The sequence below is a fragment of the Vulpes lagopus genome, chromosome 7 (genome assembly GCF_018345385.1).
Source record: "Vulpes lagopus strain Blue_001 chromosome 7, ASM1834538v1, whole genome shotgun sequence".
Classification (NCBI taxonomy): domain Eukaryota; kingdom Metazoa; phylum Chordata; class Mammalia; order Carnivora; family Canidae; genus Vulpes; species Vulpes lagopus.
Genome location: NC_054830.1, coordinates 12,957,089 through 12,976,682, shown reverse-complemented (window position 1 = coordinate 12,976,682; position 19,594 = coordinate 12,957,089). Strand labels below are relative to the sequence as shown.

Sequence of the window (19,594 nt, the reverse complement as noted above, 5' to 3'; positions counted from 1 at the left end):
CATAGGCAGCCACAGGTGGGGATTTCAGGCCACCACGTCCAGGGAAGAGAGTGGTGTGCCCACCACTCTGGGGCCATTGTCACAAATGGCCACAAACAGTTCACTCTTGAGCACTTCTGGAAGAACAACTCCGAAATCAGGGTGTCAGCAAGGTCAGTTCCTTCAGAAAATTCTAGAGGAGGATCACTCCTCACCACTCCGAGCTTCTGGAGGCTCCAGTGTTCCTCAGCCTGTGGCCCCTGGGCCCAAACTCCACCTGTCTCCACCTGGCCTTCCTCTCTCTGCTGTGTCTCTCTTCTTTGTCTCTTATAAAGACACCTGTCCTTGGATTCAGGGCCCATCCAGATAATCCTAAGATCCTTCACTAACTGCACCTCTCCACACGGTCACACCCCCAGATACCAGGAGACAGGACTCAGGCATATGCTTTCTGGGTCAGCGCACACGGCATCTTCTCTAATGTTATGGCCAGGTATCTCCATACGTGCAGAGAAGGGGGCCTTCAGGCATTGATGCAGTCTACCCTTTGGGCTTCAGATTCTTCTTTAAGGCCTCTCTGTAGTGTGTGACTCTCCTGCCATGAGCATCAATTATCTCTAGGAACAGAAAGTAACCTGTTTTCTAGCTTTGGAGCATGGGGCCCCTGGGGTTCAAATCTCACCTTGGTCACTGATGCATGTGTGTGTGAGGTGGGGGTCCAGCAGCTGCCCAGGGGAACAAGCTTCCCCACTGGTAAAATCAGCCTCTCATGGTCACCACCAGGTCAGGCTGGAGGCCACAGTCAGCAGCATTTCCAGAGAGGCCACCCTCCCCTGGGCCGGGGTTTTCCCATCTGCGAGGTGGAGGTCAGAGTGTGCCTGACCTGGGCATCCCCTGGCTCCTGGGGATCCCCCAATCTGGGGGCCTGGGCAGTGGTGATGACTGTCCCAGACGCTGCCAAGTCTCTTGTCAGCAGAAGGAACCAAGGCCACAGCTGAGTGGAGTACCTGGTTTATTTCTGATGCAGGGGAATCTCGGGACAGTGGCAGATTCTGGGCTGAGGGGGTGGGTGTCGGGAACGGAGCTAGAACTCCACCTTGCAGGCGGGGAAGGCCTCGTCCTGCATGGACACGGTGCTATTGCTGCCCAGCACGGTGATGCCCAGCGCCTGGTGCCGAGCATGCGTCTCCTCGTACCACTCGTGCATTGCCACTGAATCGAAGGTGGGGATCAGGGTCACCTGTGGGTGAGACAGATGGACTGACAGTGAGGGGGTGCACCCTCCCCTCCTGGCCCAGCCCCTGCACCACTCCTGGCACCCAAGTCCCTTCTCTGAACCCATTTGCTCTGCTTCCTTTCTCTGTCGCCAGGACGATTGTAGCTGGTGGCCAGTCCATCCCCAAAGTCCCTTCTCTTCCCCACGGCACCCCAGGGACCCTCTCACAACACAGGAGACTAGGCCTCCCTCTGGCTCCTCCCTTACCCATAGCAGGCTTTTTCTACTGCCACCCCGTGCCTCAAACTCTCCCTCCCAGCTCTCTACAAGCTGCAGGAGGAGCAGGGGCCATGTGGGTTCCCCGTAAGGCTGGGAGTGGGCTCACTCACACCCTGCATGGGTGGCCAGGTGCTCAGAAGCTCCTGCTTCTTCCCAAACTTGCCTTATCCTCCAAAGATCTGCTTCAAGGCTTCCTCTGGAGACAAAGCCAGCCCACAGTCAATTTTCAACTTTGTCAACTGCACAGACATCACCTATTCCTTCTGGCTAATTCTCACAACTGGGATGATTGAGGGCCTGGAGGGTCAGGGGAGGGGATCACACCAGCCCTGCCCTGCACCCAGGCTGCTGCAGACAAAGTGGAAGCAACAGGAAGAGTCCTGGTGGGACTCTGACTCTCACCCTCATTTCTGTGGCCTTGGGGACACAGCTTTGTCTCCCTGGGCCCCACTCCCTCTGTGGGTGGGTGAAGGTCACACAGACCTCCTAAGACTAAGTTCGACAGGAAGATCAGGAGGCCTCATGCTAAGACTGTCTGAGACCCTGGGGTGGTCACGTACCTGGAGGTCACGGTCCCACTGCTGCTTGCCCGCGAGTAGTGCATCCAGGACGGCCCGCATGCCCTCTTCCTTGCGCTGGTCCTGGCCACTGATGACATAGCAGAGTGCACGCACCCGCCGGAAGAATTCCTCGTCCACTAGCCGGGCACTGCTCCCGCTGGGCAGATAGGCCAGGTCAAGGTAGACGGGGGACCCTGGAGGGGCTGCTGACCCACCTGGCCGGCTGCCAGCTGACCCTGTGGGCAAGAAGGACGGGGTCAGTCCTGAGCTCCTGGGACCAGGAAGAGGCTGAGAACCAGAGCCCAGGGAGAGGCTCCCAGCTCTCCCTACACCTCCCCAAGTAGCTCCCCCTCCCCAGGAGAAGGCCTGATCTCACTATCTTATAGTTGATTAGCTCTCCTTGGCATGGGAAGTTACTCAATGAACTCTGCAAATACCCATGGTCATATCCTCAGTGCCTGGACCCTCCCTGGCTAGTCTCTGGTCACAGACATACCCAGGGCCAGAGGTAAGGGAAGGTATGAAGGGACAATCAGGGAGGGCTTCCTGGAAGAGGAGGTTTTCAAGCTTAAGCTCCCAAAGCAGCCAGTACCTAGAACAATGTGCTGCTTCTGCAGCGCCCATCTGTTCAACTATTCAAGGAACATTTATCAAGCCCTCCTGGGCATCAGACATTGGGGAAATGGCACTAACCGAGAGAGACAAAAATACCCGTCCTCAAGGTCAATGGGGAGATAGAGTGGGTGTGGGAGGGGCAGAATTGCAAGAGGGAGACCCAGGATGTGGCACGGCTCTCACAAAACTTCATCTATGGCTCTGAATCCAGAGCCTGTGCAAAGAGGATGAGGCCACCAGTCCCAGGTGTGTCTCAGAATCAACTGATTGAGGACATACCTGGATCTTGGGCATAGGAACCCAGCCAGATGCTTGGCATCTTAGAATCATAACATTGCCAAGCTCAGGGCTGTGCATCCAGAGGCTGTCAGGGCACTTGCAGAATGCATGAATCCCTCAGCTTGGGGCCAGTGGCCTCCTTCACCCATAGCTAGGTGCAGCGGTGGTGAGGACCTTAAGACTCAGGAAGGGAAAGCCACCATAGCTATGGAAGGCACAGGGGAGACAGGAGGCAAAGAGGTAGAACAACAAAGAGAAGACTAGGGGAACATGGGTAGAAGCCTCAGCACAGGAGGGCAGGGGTAGAGCAAGGACAGCCAAATGAGAGCACTGCCTGCTTTTGGAAATGTAGTTTCACCAGGTTGCCCATTTGGTTATATACTAAGCTGCGGTTATGCCAAAGGGCAGAGCTGAGTCGTTGGGGCAGAGACCATCTGGCCTGTAAAGCTTCTGGCCTTCTGAAGACACAGTTTGCTGACATTAGCATGGAGGGTCATTCTATCGGATCCAGTAGGAGGAGGAGACACCAAGTGGCCAGGTGCCCCGGCAGACAGGGCCTCGGAGGACTCAGCCTTCAGCTGCCAGCCTTGCCCACAGGCTGGGGTTGCCATCTGCTGCTGTGCCGGGGACCCCCGACCTGCTTAAGCTCACAGGGGCCCACTAGGTGCCTGTCTTGGAACGAGCCCAAGAAGGATAAGAGGTGGCAGCTCAGATGGGCACTGATGCTAGGAACTGACAGGGCAAGAGAAGCCAGAGACATGGTCAGCTTCCGTAGGGCAGGGCCACCCACGTACCTGGAATAGGTGAGCAGCACTCAGGAACACAAGCTCATGTTACTATCACTGCCAACCTTCATCGCTGCCCCCCCCCGCCCCCGCCCTCCAGCAGAGGTCACCAAGCACTAGAACGGGCCAGGTACTAGCCAAGATGAGCTGAGCGTGCAAAGCACATGCCAGGCACCCAAGACTTAGTGTGGCAACAAGAAGAGGAACTAGATAGTAATTTTTCATATCGAGGACAAGTTGGAATATTCTGATACAGTAGCACGCAGGGCAGACTGAACTCAGCAGGATTCAAGGATGCTGATGCGGCAGGAAGCAGGGAATCTGTCTCCTGATCCAGACAATAGTCATACGGGCAGCCCCTCCTCCTCTTATGTGAGACTGAGAGGACTGGGAACATTTTTCCTCCCTCCCACCTCCATTCATTTTTTGCTTTTTTCCCCCCTTCGGGAGCCAAACACGTAAGGACTATGCCATTCAAAACCCACTGCACTAAATCACTGTATTGTACATCTGAAACTAATTTAACACCAAAACTAATATAATACTGGAATTAAAATAAAACATTTAAAAAGAGATTTAGGGTGGTCACCATGCACGTGGAGAAAGGTGCAGACTCAGAGAAGACTTGAGAAGACCCTTGGTTTCCACCTCAGACTGACCCCCAGCACAGAGAGGCAGCACACATCAATTAACCAGAGAAGCCACACAAACCTCCCTCTGGGAGAGGGGGAGATTTGGATCTCCAGAGTTAATACATTATTAAATTTGAATGTCCAGTTTTCAACAACAGCAAAAATCACAAGGCATACAAAGAAACAGGAAAGGCAAAACCTAGTCAAAGGAAAAAAAAGGGGAAAAAACCCAGAAACCACTCCTGAGAAAGGCCAAACGGTTGGCTCATTGGATAAAAACTTTAAAACGATGTTTTTTTTTTTTTTTTAAGATTTTATTTTATTATTTATTTATGAGAGACATAGAGAGAGAAAGAGAGAGAGAGGCAGGGACACAGGCAGAGGGAGAAGCAGGCTACATGCAGGGAGCCCGATGTGGGACTGGATCCCGGGACTCCAGGATCACGCCCTGGGCCTAAGGCAGGCACTAAACAGCTGAGCCACCCAGGGATCCCCTAAAACGATGGTCTTAAAGATGCTCACAGAAAGAAAGGAAGACGTGCAAGAGAACGCTGCATGAACAAAACATAAACATTATTAAGGATGTAGAAAATGTAAAAAGTAAATCCAAAAGAAATTCTGCAACTGAGAAGTACAACTGAAATGAAATATTCACCAGAGGAATTTGATTCATGATTTAAACAGCGATTTTTAATGACAGGATAATGGCAATGATCAAGTCTGAGGAACACAGAGAGTAAGACCGAAGAAAGTGAACAGTGGTTAAGGGACTCGTTGGACACCATCAAAAGGGCCAATACACAGGTCGGAGTCCCAGGAGAGAAAAGGGCAGAATGATTATTTGAAGAAATAATGGCCCCAACTTGCTGTAATTGATGCAAGGCGTGCGTATGAACGTCCAAAAAGCTCAACAGATTCCAAGTGGGATGACCTCAGAGAGACCCACTGTAACCTGACTGCTGAAAGACAATCTCTGAGAGAAAACAGAGACAAAGGGGAAGTTTATACCTATAAATGTTTATATTAAAAAACATCTCGGGACACCTGGGTGGCTCAGCGATTGAGCATCTGCCTTCAGCTCAGGGCATGATCCTGGAGTCCCAGGATCGAGTCCCACGTCAGGCTTCCTGCATGGAGCCTGCTTCTCCCTCTGCCTGTGTCTCTGCCTCTCTCTGTGTCTCTCATGAATAAATAAATAAAATCTTAAAAAAAAAAAATCTCAACATGACAACCTTGCAATCCAAGAATTAGAAAAAGAACAAAGAGAAATCCAAAGGTAGCAGAAAAAAATCAAATAGTAAAGATAAAAGCAGAAATTTTTAAAATTGAGACTAGAAAAACATAAAAGATAATCAACAAAACCGCAAGTTGGTTCTTCAAAGAGATTAACAAAATTGACAGCCCTTTACTAGACTAAGAAAAAAGAAGACTCAACTTCCAAAGATCAGAAGAGTGGGGACACTCCTACTGACTCTACAGACGTAAAGGCAGTAAGTGAGTAGCGTGAATAGCTGCACAACCAACAAACTGGATGACCTGGAAGAAATATGTAAATTCCTAGAAACACAAAACCTACTAAGGCCGAATCACAAAGAAACAGAAAAGCTCAACAGATCTATCATTAGTAAGGAGATTGAATCAGTAATTAAAACCCTTCTAGGCTTGGGCACCTGGGTCACTCAGCAGCTGAGCATCCGCCTTTAGCTCAAGTTGTGATCCTGGGGTCCAGACTTCTCCCTTTGCCTACGTCTCTGCCTCTCAGTGTCTTTCATGACTAAATTAATAAAATCTTTTTTAAACAAATTAATTCATTGGGACGCCTGGGTGGCTTAGCAGTTGAGCGTCTGCCTTCTGCTCAGGGCGTGATCCCAGTCCCAGGATGGGAGTCGCATATCGGGCTCCAGACCCACATCAGGCTCCCTGCGAGGAGTCTGCTTCTCCCTCTGCCTATGTCTCTGCCTCTCTCTCTGTGTCTCTCATGAATAAATAAAATCTTAAAAAAAAATTAGTTCATCAAGGAATAGAATGTAAGAGCCAAAACCATAACGCTCTTAGAACAAAGCAAAAGCTTCATAACACCCATCACATGGCTACTATCAAAATTCAGAAAATAGTGTTGGCAAGGATGTGGAGAAACTAAAATCTTTCTGCGTTGTTCGTGGGAATGTAAAATGGTGCAGCCGCTGTGGAAAACAGTATGGTGGTTCCTCGAAAAATCAAAAATAGAATTCCCATGTGATCCAGCACTCCTACTTCTGGGAATATACCCAAAAGACTTGAAAGCATGGTCTCCAAGAGGTATTTGTCCAACCATGTTCAAAGCAGTATGATTCAACCAACAGCAACCAAAAGGTAGAAACAACTCAAGTGTCCATTAACGGGTGAATGGATAAACAAAATATGGTCAGCCACACAATGGAATGTTACTCAACCTTAAAAAGGAAGGACATTTTTTTAAGACTTTATTTAAGGAAGAGAGAAACAGAGCACACGTGTGCACAAGCAGAGGAGAGAGGCAGAGGGAGAGGGAGAAGCAGCGGGGGGAGTCTGGCATGGGGCTCGATCCCAGGACCATGACCCAAGCAGAAGGCAGACACTGAACTGAGCTACCCAGGCGCCCCAGATATTTAAAAAAATATATATATATGTATATTTTAAATATATTATTCATTTATTCATGAAAGATACAGAGTGAGAGGCAGAAACACAGGCAGAGGGAGAAGCAGACTCCCTATGGGGAACCCGATGTGGGACTTGATCCCCAAACCTGGGATCACGACCTGAGCCAAAGACAGATGCTCAACCTCTGAGCCACCCAAGCATCACTAAAAAATATTTTATTTATTTGAGAGAGAGAAGCATAAGCAGAGGGAGGGGCAGAGGGAGAGAGAGAATCTCAAGCTGACTCCTCACTGAGCACAGAGCCTGATGTGAGGCTTGATCTCACAACCCTGAGATCATGACCTGAGATCATGACCTGAGCTGAAATCAAGAGTCAGACGCTTAACCAACTAAGCCACCAGGCACCCAAGGAAGGAATGTCCTTAAAAAAAAAAAAAAAAAAGGCGGAGGGGCGGGTTATGACGCTGGCTACAGGATGGATAAACTGCAGAAACATTCTACTAAAGTGAAATAAGACCGAGTATGAAATAAGATAATAGAGTATGATTCTACTCACAGGAGATGCCTAGAGTACCTAAGTCATAGAAACAGCCAAGTAGAATGGTGGGTGCTGGGGATGAGGAGAGAAGGAATGGGGAGTTAGTATTTAAGGGGGGCAGATTTCAGTTTTGCAAGACAACAGGAGTCCTAGAGAGTGAGGGCAAGGATGGCTGCACAACAATGTGAATGTACTTAATGCAAGGGCATTAAGGTAAATGCCATGTCATTAAGGTAAATGCCATGTCGCATACATTTCATCACAACTAAGGAAAACCAGGAGAAAAGTTAGCCCGGCATACCTGAGACTGCTAGCCTTAGAAAGGTCTGCTTCTAGAGTGGCCCCTGGCTGCAGTCTTGGGAATTTAAATCTCAGAGAGGTCCCCACTGAGTGACAAGGGTGGCCTATTTGCTCACCTGTCCTGCAGCACTGCGGCTCCTCCTGAACCCCTGCTCCCCCTTTTCTGAGGAGTCTGGAATTTGGGTGCGTGTCAGGCAGAGGGTGCCAATGTAATCAGCACCCCCCAGAAACCCTGGGCACTGTGTCTTTTACAAACCTCCCTGGTAGGCACCACTTCACATGGGTCATCTTGGCTCCCTGCTTGGGCATTGAAGCACATGGTGTGACTATGCTGGGAGATAGCTCTAGAAGCCTGTGCCTGGCTCCCCCCCCCCCCCCCCCCCAGGGAGCCCCACCTCCGCCTGTGCACCTTGCCTTCAAAGATTCTATTCTGTATCCTTTTGCTCTAATAATACAATTCAGCCATCAGGAGAACTGTCAACCAAGTTCTCCCAGCCAATCATCGAACCTGGTGGTGGTGGGATTGGGAACCTCCACACAAAATGGTTAAATATACTATTAAAATTAATTTCACCTATTTCTTCTTACTTACTAGGGCTCCTCAAGTTCATGACGAGATATGCCCACTTTCTGTTTCCACTGACAGCAATGCTTGAGTGCCTAGGAATTACAAGTGCCTAAACAGTGAGCCAGAATTTCCATTTTATGTGAGAAACGGAGGCCCAGAGAGGATGGCAGGTGTGGCTGAGACCACACAGCAAGTATGGAACAAAGACTTGAGCCAGTAACACTGTAGGATGCCAGCTCTTGGGTACTCACCAGGTGGGCCCCGAGTGGTCGTCTTGGGGACTGAGGACTTTCTGGACAGAGGTGCCCGACCTCCCTTGTCACTGGGCTCACTCCGGGTGCTGAGCGGCCGACTGGCCCTGTCTCCACCAGCCAGTCCCTTGGTTTTGGCAGTGCTCGCTGCAGTGGCTTTGGGGGCAGCAGTGCTGGGGTTGGGGCGAGCCAGGGACTTCCGGGTGCGGCTGAGGCCCTCTGTCAGCCGTGCCTGCTCAGGGGGCAGCATCTCAGGGTCCACCATGCATATGCTGGGTGGGGTGGGCAGCGGTGGGGGGAACTTGAGAGGCTCGGGCAGCGGGTCACGGCGAGGGACCCCAAAGCCCTCCATGTCCTCATCTGAGTCCGCTGTGCCAGAGGCGGCAGGCAGGGGGTCTGAGTCAGACAGGGTGGGCAGGGACTCGCTGACGGATGTGGGTGGCGTCTCCTCGGCCCCTGGAGCGCCCGCCCGCTCCTGGGACCGAGCACTGCTATCTGAGCTGCCGGGGGATGCGGGTGCTGGCACCATGGGCACAGCCTTTCGGTGCTCAAACTCGCAAGGTGACACCAGGCACAGGTCCACATCATGCGGGGAGGCTGATCGCCGTACCCGGGGGCCACGGAGTGGGAGGCTCAGCCCAGCCTCGCTCGCAGTGGCAGGTGGTGGTGGAAGCACCTGCTCGAAGGACACGGACAGGGACTCGTCTACCTCTGTGGAGTGTGGGGAGCCTACCTCAGCTGGCAGCGAGGGTGTGGTCACTGTGGGTGAGGCATCTGGCCCAGCCTCCCCGCCGCGCAGCGGGCTCAGTGACAGTCGCCCACTGCCTTCAGTTGGGCCCTGCTGGGCTCCAGTAGGTGAGGGTGTGCGAGGCCGGGGCGTGCCAGCATCCAAAAGCAGCTCCAGGGTCTTCTCCTCCCCGGCTGGGCTCAGCCCCAGCTCCAGGCTGCTCTCCTGGCTGGGTGTGGCCACCAGCTGGGGAGCTGGGGAACTATAGACCTCTGCTGGGGGGCTGGCCTCTCCACACCGGAAGCTGGGGGGGCTGTGCGGCCCATTCTCCATTGGTGGGGCACCTGGGCGGGGGACATTGGGTGCTTTGCGGGGTCTGGGGGCCGCCTGGGCACCCGCCTTCTTCACATTAACAGAAGCGGAGACTGCCCGGCGTACCTCCCGGGGCTGGGTCCGAGGGGCGCTTAGCTTTGGGTCCTTCTTCACCTCCCGGGGGACCTTGGCTTCTTTCTCAGCCCTGCGGGGGCCCTCAACTCGAGGCGGGTCCTTCCGGGCCACTCCAGGGCGCTCCTGGGAAGACCTGGTGAGTGCTGTTATCCGGCCTTCTCTTCTTAAGCTGTCCCGGGAGCCCACGCTTTCCTTGCTCTCAGCTCTTCGAGGCCCCGCCAAGTCCTGGGGAGTCACCACGGGCTCCCGCAAGAATCCCAAGTGCTGCAGGCGGACCAGGCCATCCAGGAGGCGGGCAGGTGGTGTGCAGCCAGGGAACAGCACGCGCACCACCTTCTCAGTGGGGCCTGCGGGGTGCCACACTAGCAGGGCACACACGGAGGCCAGTGTGTGCTCAGCCCCAGCAGCAGGGGGGTGCAGTACATACATGTCGAGCCGGCCCACGCCCATCTTCTGAAAGAGCACAGTGGGCTCAGCCGGGAGCGGCCCGCGGTTCAGAGTCAGGGGTGTGATGCCCAGCCGGGCCAGGAGGCTCAGGGCCAGCTCTGCCTCGTCCTCGCCGCTCACCAGACGGGAGGTGGCCACGCGGGCATTGAGGAACACGACCCCCAGGTTGGGGGAGATGAGCCTGCGCAGCCGGTCATCCCCGGAGCCCCCACCAGCCGCTGCCTCCTCACGCTCCGCCAGCTTGCGCCGCAGCAGACTGTTGAGGCCTGGGAGGCTGTCGGCGCCTGCATGGGTCACCAGCACAGCGTCCACCCGGTCCAGGTGCCGCACCAGCTTCCAAAAGCTCGACTTGGGGTTGGAGCCACCGTTGACCAGCACTGTGAAGCCATTGACAGCGAAGAAGGCCGCATCGCCGAGGCCGCCAGGGAAGATGTAGCAGCAGGGCCGGGCGAGCCTGAGGAAGCCCACAGATGCCGGCGGCTCAAGCAGCTCAAAGGGAGATGGTGGCTCCAGGGACTCTGCCACATACTCCAGGAACTCGCGTAGGCCCTCGGACACCGGCAGCTGCATGGGGGGGTTCCATTGCAGCTGGAGTGCGCTCTGGAGGCCAGGCACTTCAGGTGCCAGCTGGGCCCAGTCACCAAAGGTCGGGCAGGTGATAGTCAGCTTGGGCAGGTCTGCAGGTGGGGGCGAGGATGCCAGGAGATCCCGGATCTGCAGGAGGTAATGATTATTAGCCCCTGGAACCAGGCAATACCCAGCCCCTTAGGAAAACTAGGCCAGGACACCCTCATCCTGCTGCCTCCTGGGGCGGAGAATCCCTTGCCCAACGCTTGTCACCCTTAGGACAAAACCCAGCCCTCCCCCAGGTCCACAGAGACACATGGGCCTGCCTCACCATCTACTTCCCTCCCCACCCTTTCTCTTACTCTCTCTACCTCAGGGCCTTGCACTTCCTGTTCTCCTCCTACAGCACAGCTCCCTCCAGGGAGACCTTCCATGTCCCCTACCTCTGTATGCTGTTCCTATCTCACCATCATTTTGTCATTCTCTATAATGGGAAAAGATAGTTTACCAATTATTTTTCCTCATCTGCTCCACCCAGACTAAAGACTCTAGAAAGGACCCTACCCAACTGAGGCCTAGAGCCTGGGGTGCCACTGAAGGTCTCTGGGAGGTCTACTGATCTATAGGCCTAGCTTCAAACCATACACTGTGGTGGGTGAGGAAACTGAGCCCCCCAAACAGAAGAGACATGTATCACTGCTACCATTCCACAGAAGAAGAGATGTGATGCAGGGGAGATATGTCCCTAGGGCCACACAGCCCAATGGGTAGGAGTCAGGATTCAGACCCAGGGGAAGCAGGATGAGAAGGTGGCTTACCTCTTTGTCCCCTAGGACCTGGAGAAAGTGGCGGGGTGAGAAGCCCCCCGTCTGGAGCAGCAGCTCCCCTGTCTCTTCCAAGCAGGGCCCAGCCAGCACCAGCAGCTTGTGAGGGGCAGGGTCAAGCAGAAGATTCCGGAGCTGAGGACGGAGACTGTTAAAGCCCCTACTCTATGCAATGACAAAGCCTGTACACACACCCATGCCGGAATGGACCCCAACCCCAAATTTACATATAACCACCCCAGCCCAGCACTCAACTAGAAGCCAGAAGCATACCCTCTGGGCCTCCTGCTGAGCCCTGCTCCCCTCACCCCCCTACCCTGCGGCTCATCCTACAAAGCCATGCTCCAGTGCCTCCTCTTCTTAGAAGCCCACCATACCCTTTCTGGACTCCCTCTAGCCCACTTCTCTCTCTGGCCCAGCCTCAATGAGACAGTATCTGTGTCTAGCTCTATCTCCTTCAGAACTCCTCGAGGACCATTTCTGATCAAAGGGATCAACCCAAACCAGGTTCTCTAGAGGGGTGTCCTGGGGCTCTAGCTTGTCCATCTTTCCCACGGATAACTGGAAGAAAGGCATAGTGTCCACAAGCTACAAGTATTAATAAATCAATCCACATAATTCCTGGGGCCCAGCCACGAGGGAGGCACAAGATGCAAAAGTCAAATCCTGACTTCCAGCCTCCAGACATTCCCCACTCTGTTCCTTCCTCCCAAACTCTAATCTTTCCTGACTTCACCTGCTCCCACCATCGCCCGTGAGGAGGGAATAAGCTGCAGCTGGGTCCACCTGGGGAGACTTCCTGGAGGGGGGTGATGCAACGGGGTGTCAAGAGGATTTCCAACAGCACAAAGTCAGGGAGGCAGGAAGTCAGGACTTGGGATGGCTCTGGTCCTGGCAGCCTACTCCCTACAGGAGACAACTATTCCATACCTCATCACATAGGGACTTGTCTGATGGATTTAGGAGGACCAGGGTCTCCAGGGTGTCTCCACGGTGGTGCAAACTCCGCTGGCCTGCGAGGAAATTGGGCACAGTAAGTCTGGGGCTGGGCCATGTGTACCGGGCCAGGCTGTCCCGGTGTTGAACCCTGACTCCCTGTGTGACTCCAGGCAGCCATAAACCCCTCCAGAACTCTGCTTCTCAGGGTCATCTGAGGGTCAACAGCACACGGTAGAGCTATAGGTCAGGATGAGGCAAGAACAGGAAATCTGCCTTGGCAGGCCTCAAACTGGAAACAGCAATGACAACATAGACTCTACTGCTTGCAGGCCCCAATTCACAGTAGTCAGCCCTATGGGGGATGCCACTGTCACCCCCATTTTATAGGCAAGAAGCCTGAGCCCAGGGAGGGCCAATGAGGGATACCAGGAAAAGGGGAGAACATGGGCAAAGGCTCTGAAGCAGGCCTGGGCTCCAAGTGTCTGAGGATCACAAAGTGGCAGGTGAGGCTAGAATAGGGGAGCATGGGGGCAAGGGGGCCATGAAGAGGGGAGTAGGGATGATTCTGGAATCTGAACCTGGTCTGCCCCCAGAGCCCAATGTTTCAAAAATGGAGCACCAGGACTGAGGCTGGAGAGGTAAGGACCTTTTGGCACTGGTCAACTTTTTATCAATTTATCACATGCTTATTATCATGTACGGATATTGCCCCATTCCGGTGGGGAAACCAAGGCATAGAGAGAGGAAATGGCTGCCATGGTCACACAGAGCAGATAGGATTTCCAGCCCCCCCATCTCGTGAGGGGTCAGGAAGCCACCAGGAATGGTTAGGACAATGAGGCGAAGGACACTTCCTTCCTCTCCTGCAGCAGCCTGGAGCTGACTCAACGGGCTGGCTGAGGCAAGAGAGACTGCAGGACACACCTGGAACCCGCCCAGCTGCTGCTCTGTGCAGTGGGTCACCCTGCACGGTGCAGAGGTGGTCCAGGCCTCCCCGACCCCTTTCTCGATCTTGCTCCTTTCCCAGCTCCCCATCTACTGAGCACCTACTGTGCACCCAGTCCTGTACAGGGGTCACAGACACAAGCCAGACCCAGTCCCTGCCACACGGGGCCCACACTCCACCCTCCAGGGCCCCTCAAGCAGCCCCTCACTTTCCAAATATCTTCTCACCTCACCTAGGCCCCTCCCTCCACTTGACACACCAACCCCAGATGCCTTTCATCCAAAGAACCCACTTTTGGAGATCCCCCCGGCCCCTCCCACTCAGCTGCCTCATCTGCAAAATGGGGACAAAAACAGGAGTTCCTGTCTTGTGTATAACTGATGTCCAAGGAAGTTAGCACTGGGTCAGGGCCCCCCTGCTCTGCACTCTGTAGAGCTGAGCTGTATTATTGCTGTTCTTTACAAGTGTACCTGACCCCCCTCCCCCCAATGCCTGTCACAGAGCTCACACTTGGAGAACATATGCCTGGTGAAGCATATGGAAGGGGAGCAGCTGAGGCATGCAGGGTCCCCAGTCTCACCTTTCACAATGCTGGAGAAGGTGGCAGAGTGCCGGGACACAAAAACCTTGAGCTGCTCGTCAAGGCTGCAAATGCTAGGGTCAATGTCCCAGGACCGGATGCCTGTCATGGGGGGAAAAGGAGAGCAGGAGAAGTGAGAGAGGGAATCAGCTGGGCTCCCCAGCTCCCCGGAAATCTCAGTACCTAGCATCTGGCAGGTGGGAGCAATCCCAGCCCCTCCCCTCAACCTGCCCCCACTATGCAACAGCCTGGAGTTTCACAACTACCCAAAGTGCCCCTGCACCCGCATCAAGGAACCCAAAGCGTAACTCAGCATTTCAGAGAAGAGTCACATCAGTACCAAAGCTCCCACCTCCTATTAAACAGTCATCTCCTCCCCTCCATCATCTCCCCGACCCCCGCCACTGGTCTCACAGCTCCTCCATCCTGCCAGACAGGCTCCTACCTCTTGGCTTTTGCACCAGCTGCTCCTGCTCTCAGGAGGCCCTTCCATCTGACTCTCTACCCTTCAGGTCCTCAGCCCCTTGCATCCTTCTGAGCACTGCTGACAGCTTGTGAGCTTAAAACCTGTTCCACCTCCTCACCCATTTTGGGTCTATCTCCCTACCAGACTGTTGGCTCTGTGAGAGCAGAGCTGAACCTGCCTGTGGTCTCCACACTATCCCTGCGCATGGGCCAGTGGGGAGGGAAGGAGGAGGACTCAGGCGCAGACTGACGACATTCCCGAGCACCAGAACAGAAGTGCGCGCTGCCTTCCCATTTTACAGGCGCCAGACCGCAGGCCCTGCCCATCTGATTGGGGGGGATGAATGGCCTCCAAACACGGTGTGGGGTGCACCACGCCCGAGCCCGCCGGTTCCACCGTGCCAAGTGGCTGCAGGTGAACCTTGCAGGTGCACCCATGACTCACCTCCCCAGATGCCAAATCCCCCGGGCAGGCCGCGCCCGCCCACACCCCAATTAGCAAGCTCCCTGTGGAGCAACGGAATATGGGCCCCGCGGCTGCGGGCCCGGCCTCTCCACCCCTGCTCCCTCCACGACGTCTAGGCTGCGAAGGCCAGGGGATTCGAGACGACCCCCCCCCCCCCCCCCCCCGCTTCGGCCGGCTCGCTGGGCGGGAAGCGGAGCTATGGTCCGTGCTGCCCAATCACGCGGGTCCCAGAGCCCGGCTCGAGTCCCATCCCTGGGCTGCACCCGAGTCGGGGCGGGGCAGCCCAACAGGCCCGGGCGCCGCCCCCTCCGTGGGCACCCAAGGCCTCAGCCCGCGCCGTGCACCTAACACGGTGAGGAGGCTCGAGCCTCCCGGCCTCTGGATCCCGCCGCCCCCCCACCCCTCCCCCCCGCCCCCAGCCCGGCCGCCCCACCCCCCAGTCCTCGGGCCCAGACGCACGGCCGCGCCCGCCTCCCGCGCCCCCAGGCCGGCCCGACCTCGCTCGAGCTCCTCCAGCACGTAGGCAAGCAGCCCCGAGCACCCGCACTCGCCGCCCACCACGAGCAGCAGCGAGCTCGGCGCCAGGGTAGCCCCGGGACCCGCCGCCGCTGCCGCCGCCATCTTCGCGCCGCACTGACGCTCCGAGCGCCCACCCGCTGGCCCCGCCCCTTAAAGGGGCCGAACCGGAAGAACTGGAGACCCCGCCCGGAAGCCTCCTCGCCCCTCGCCTGCCCCCCGCCGCCCCCCTTCAGGTCTTGGCTGCTGGGGACGCGGGTACCTAAGCGGATCTCCACTTTGGCCGCCCCGCCCCAACTGACCATTCCTTCGTCCATGCGTCCTTCATTCATTCAACAAGCTTTAACTGCATGCCTGCCACGTGCCCTCCGGGGGCTCATGATCGCAGGGGCCCCAATCGGAACCAGGCCCACATGCTCCTAGCTCCCTGGGTCAGGGCTTAACAGAGAAAAGAAAGGTATCGTATAGCTAGGGTTTTAAGGGATGTGTAGGAGTTTGACAGGTGTGAGTGGTGGGGCCAGAGCATCTGAAGCAGAAGTTAGAGCATGTGCAGTCTTAGAGGTAGGAAAGTACTTTTGTGTTTGGGGCACATTCCAGAGCACTCTGGGCCCTGGAGCAGGGTGACACGTTTGCACCTATGTGCCAGGCATTTTACTGCATTAGCTCATTGAATAAATTTATGAGGTAGGTGATGTTATTATGCTCATTTCAGAGGAAAAGAAACCGAGACTTGGAGAAATTAAGTCACCAGCCCCTTAAGTGGTAGAGCAGAGTAGAAGCCAAGTGAGTCTGGTTCTAGAACCAGCCTGTGGCAGGCACTGACTGCCTGTCTCGCATGGGTACCCCTCCCTTCCCCAAACAATCTCATTCAGCCCTTGAAGCTATGGTGGCCACTACATAAAAATATTTTGTTGCATCAAACTTTTCGATGGTTGTCTGTGCCCAGGGAGGGCTGAGCTGTCTCTCTTGGAAGTGAGGTCTCCATCTCTGGACGTATACAAGACAAATCAAGACAGAAATGGAAACGCCTGGGAAAGAGGATTGGCCTCCTGCCGCCCTTCGTTATCTGGGGTTGTTTAGCCCAACTTCCTCTCTGGTCAGTGTGTAACAGTCACTGGCCACGTGCTGTCTAACGTTCCAGTACTCCACTTCCTCTCCCTTTTTGGCCCTGGCATTCTTCCTCTATCCCAGTCCCTCCTTCTTAGCTCCCTCCCCCGTGTCCTGGCTGCCTGTGATTTCTTACATTATTGCTCTGAGCAATAATAGGGCTGGGAGTGTCTCTATCAGGCTCTATCTCCCCTACCAGGCTGGGAGTTGGAGGCCAGGCTAGTCAGAGGCCTCTCTGAGCCCTGGCCTTTTGTAAGACAAGGCTGAGCATCCTGGAAATGCATGATAAAGGCTTGTGGAATGGAGATGAAAAGCCCATTAGTCTACCACTCATTTATTACTTATTATTTCATGTATATTTACTGGGTAAGACTTGAACCCAGGACCTTCTGACTGAAGTCTATGGTCTTCCTTCTGCCTACGGCTGTGAGTTATGACTGTTGCTATCAATTCTAGTTTGTCTTAAAGGGCCCTGATGTGTGAGGATGTGTCTCCACCAGGGTGTCTGACTTGGGAGGAAAGGTTCTCCCTAAGGACTGTGGGGGCTGATGTTCTGAATGTTCTGGAGTCCTAAGGTTTTTCTGTCATCCAGGTTGATGATGCTTGTATGGGAAATGTGGGGAGCATTTCCCCAGGGATGAAGCATCTGGGGTATCATTTCTGAAATCCCAGGCAGCAGACTCAGGTTACTTCCCTCCTGCCTTTGTCTCCACCCAGCTCTATGCCTGTTTCAAGGTCATCTGTCCCTAGAGGGATCAGATGATACCATTTGTGGGGAAAAATGGAACTCTCAGCCTTCAGGACTGCTGGGCACTTTTGTTTTCTTTCCCTGGTAATTCTTTTCTCTTTTTAACATTTTTCTTGAGGCTTAACATAAGGCACGGTCAAGTTCACAAGTGTCAAAAGTGGTGGTTGATGAGGGCGATGGCCCTCTGGTCAGGATCTAGGACATTCCCAGCTCCTGGCAGTTCCTTGGACTCTACAGTTGACACTCCCCTCTCTCAAGGCAACCACTGCCCCGACCTCTGTCATCATAGGTGAGTTTTACCTGGTTCTAAACTTTACCTAAATGGGATCACAGAGGGTGGCCACTCTTGATTCTGGTTTCTCTTACGGTGAGGAGCACACATTGGTCCTTTTCATGGCTGTGTAGCATTCTTAGGGAATGCTTTTTTTTTTTTTTTTACGTTGTGGTAAAATACATATAATATATAACTTCTTTTAATCATCTCAAAGTATATAATTCAAAGACAGCACAATGTCATGCAACCTTCACTAATACTAGCTCCAAACAACTTGCATCCTCTTAAAAGGAAACCCTATTTCCATTCCATTCCCTCAGCCCCTGGCAACCACTATTCTACTTTCTGCCCCTACAGATTTATCTGTTCTGGACATTTCATACACTGTGTGGCCATTTCTATCTGGCTTCCTTCCCTCAGCATATTGTTTCAAGGTACATCCATGTTGTATCCATGTCTGACTACTTTATTCCTTTGTATGGTTTTACTACATCTTGTTTATCCATTCATACATTGGTGGATGCTGGAGTTGTTTCTGCCTTTTTGCTATTGTGACAAGTGCTGCTGTGAACATTCATGGATACGTTTTTGTTGAATACCAGCTCTCCATTCCCTTGTGTATAAGCCTGGGAGTGGAACTGCTGGGTCACATGGTAATTCTATGTTTAGTTTTTTTGAAGAACTGCCAGAGCATTTTCCACGGCGGCTGCACCATTTCACATTCCCGTCAGCAATATATGAGAGTTCCAAGGCCTCTGTGTCCTTGCAAACACCTGGATTTTATCATCACCATCGTTACTATTATTGTTATTAAAACCTCTGGGTACCAGTTTTTCCCTGTTTGTCCATTTCCCCTGTCGGTGGACATTTGGGTTGTTTCCAATTTGGGGCTATCATGGATAAAACTGTTTTGAACCTTTTTTGTACATGTCTTTTAGTGACTATACCTCATTCTCTCCCAGTAAATGCCTAGGGGCAGGATGGCTGGGAGATGGGGTAAGAGATGGCCAGACTGTTTTCCCAAGGGGTTGGTGAGGAAGTCTGTGCTACATCCATCCTTACCAATATTTCAATTTTAGCCTCTTTAGTATTTGCCTTTTTTTCCTCCTTCTATCCCTCTCACCAGTGCTGTACATCTGTGGCATCCATTAAGCATGTGTGTTGAGAACCCTAGTTTTGGGTGCTGGGAAGGGGATCATAACTGTTGGTCCTAGGTGCACATCACTTCCAGTCTGGGCCTGAAGGGAGCCTGAAGTCCCTGGGACTGTATGCTTTATGTGTTCATTTCACCCTTGCAACAATTTGTGTTTACTCTCTGAGTAAACATATTTAATAAATGGACAAGTGAGATTTGGAGAGGTCAAGGAACAGATTCAGTGTTCAGCACCCTGGCCGGGATGTAAAACCCAGGACCTCTGATACCAGGCCCTGCACTATTCATTCATCATTCATTTGTTCATTCATCTCCTCTGCAAGCACTTTTTAACAACTTCCTGTGCCCCTGAGAGGTCTCAGTCCTGGTTCCCAAGGAGATCTCAGTATGTCGGAGGAAGAGCTATCCACAGATGTTCCCCCAGCCCTGGGGCAACAGGATTGGGCTGAAGGGTGGGTCCCAGAGCTGGAAGGGTTAGGAGTAGAGAAGTGAGGGCTTTGTCTGGGGAGACAGGGAAGGTATCCTTGAAAAAGGGACATTGGAGCGAGGCTTTTGAGGAGTGCACAAAAGGCAGATGATATATTCATTAGTTCAACAAACACTTCAGCCTGAATCCTCTGGGCCAACCTCACCCCAGCCTGGTCCCAAGCAGTCCCCAGGCTGGAGGAGTCAGAACCAGACACAGACTCCCCAAAAGGTCATGGATGAGCTTCAAGGAGAAGTGGAGTATAGAGATACTCTGGAGGGGAGGGACATGGGTGCTT

At 53.7% G+C, this 19,594-nt stretch overlaps 1 protein-coding gene across 1 annotated transcript; it reads right to left on the bottom strand.

Annotated features, from left to right (window-relative positions):
- Positions 1-974: 974 nt before the first annotated feature.
- On the bottom strand, positions 975-15,672 carry MAP1S (microtubule associated protein 1S). Its single transcript, XM_041763653.1, has 7 exons — positions 15,530-15,672; positions 14,102-14,203; positions 12,567-12,649; positions 11,631-11,771; positions 8,625-10,959; positions 2,035-2,270; positions 975-1,219 (listed from the first exon to the last, which is right to left on the bottom strand). The coding sequence occupies exons 1-7, from the start codon at positions 15,651-15,653 to the stop codon at positions 1,064-1,066; spliced, it is 3,177 nt and encodes a 1,058-aa protein (XP_041619587.1). The 5' UTR covers positions 15,654-15,672; the 3' UTR covers positions 975-1,063.
- Between the last annotated feature and the right edge of the window lie 3,922 nt (positions 15,673-19,594).

What these genes read in the sequence shown, in the direction of transcription:
- MAP1S (XM_041763653.1), bottom strand. Translation starts at nt 15,653, where the DNA reads ATGGCGGCGGCAGCGGCGGCGGGTCCCGGGGCTACCCTGGCGCCGAGC. An exon ending in CTTCTCCAGCATTGTGAAAG is followed by an intron (nt 12,650 to 14,101) that starts GTGAGACTGGGG and finishes ATTTCCTCGCAG; the next exon opens with GCCAGCGGAGTTTGCACCAC. An exon ending in GACCACTCGGGGCCCACCTG is followed by an intron (nt 2,271 to 8,624) that starts GTGAGTACCCAA and finishes TCTTGCCCACAG; the next exon opens with GGTCAGCTGGCAGCCGGCCA.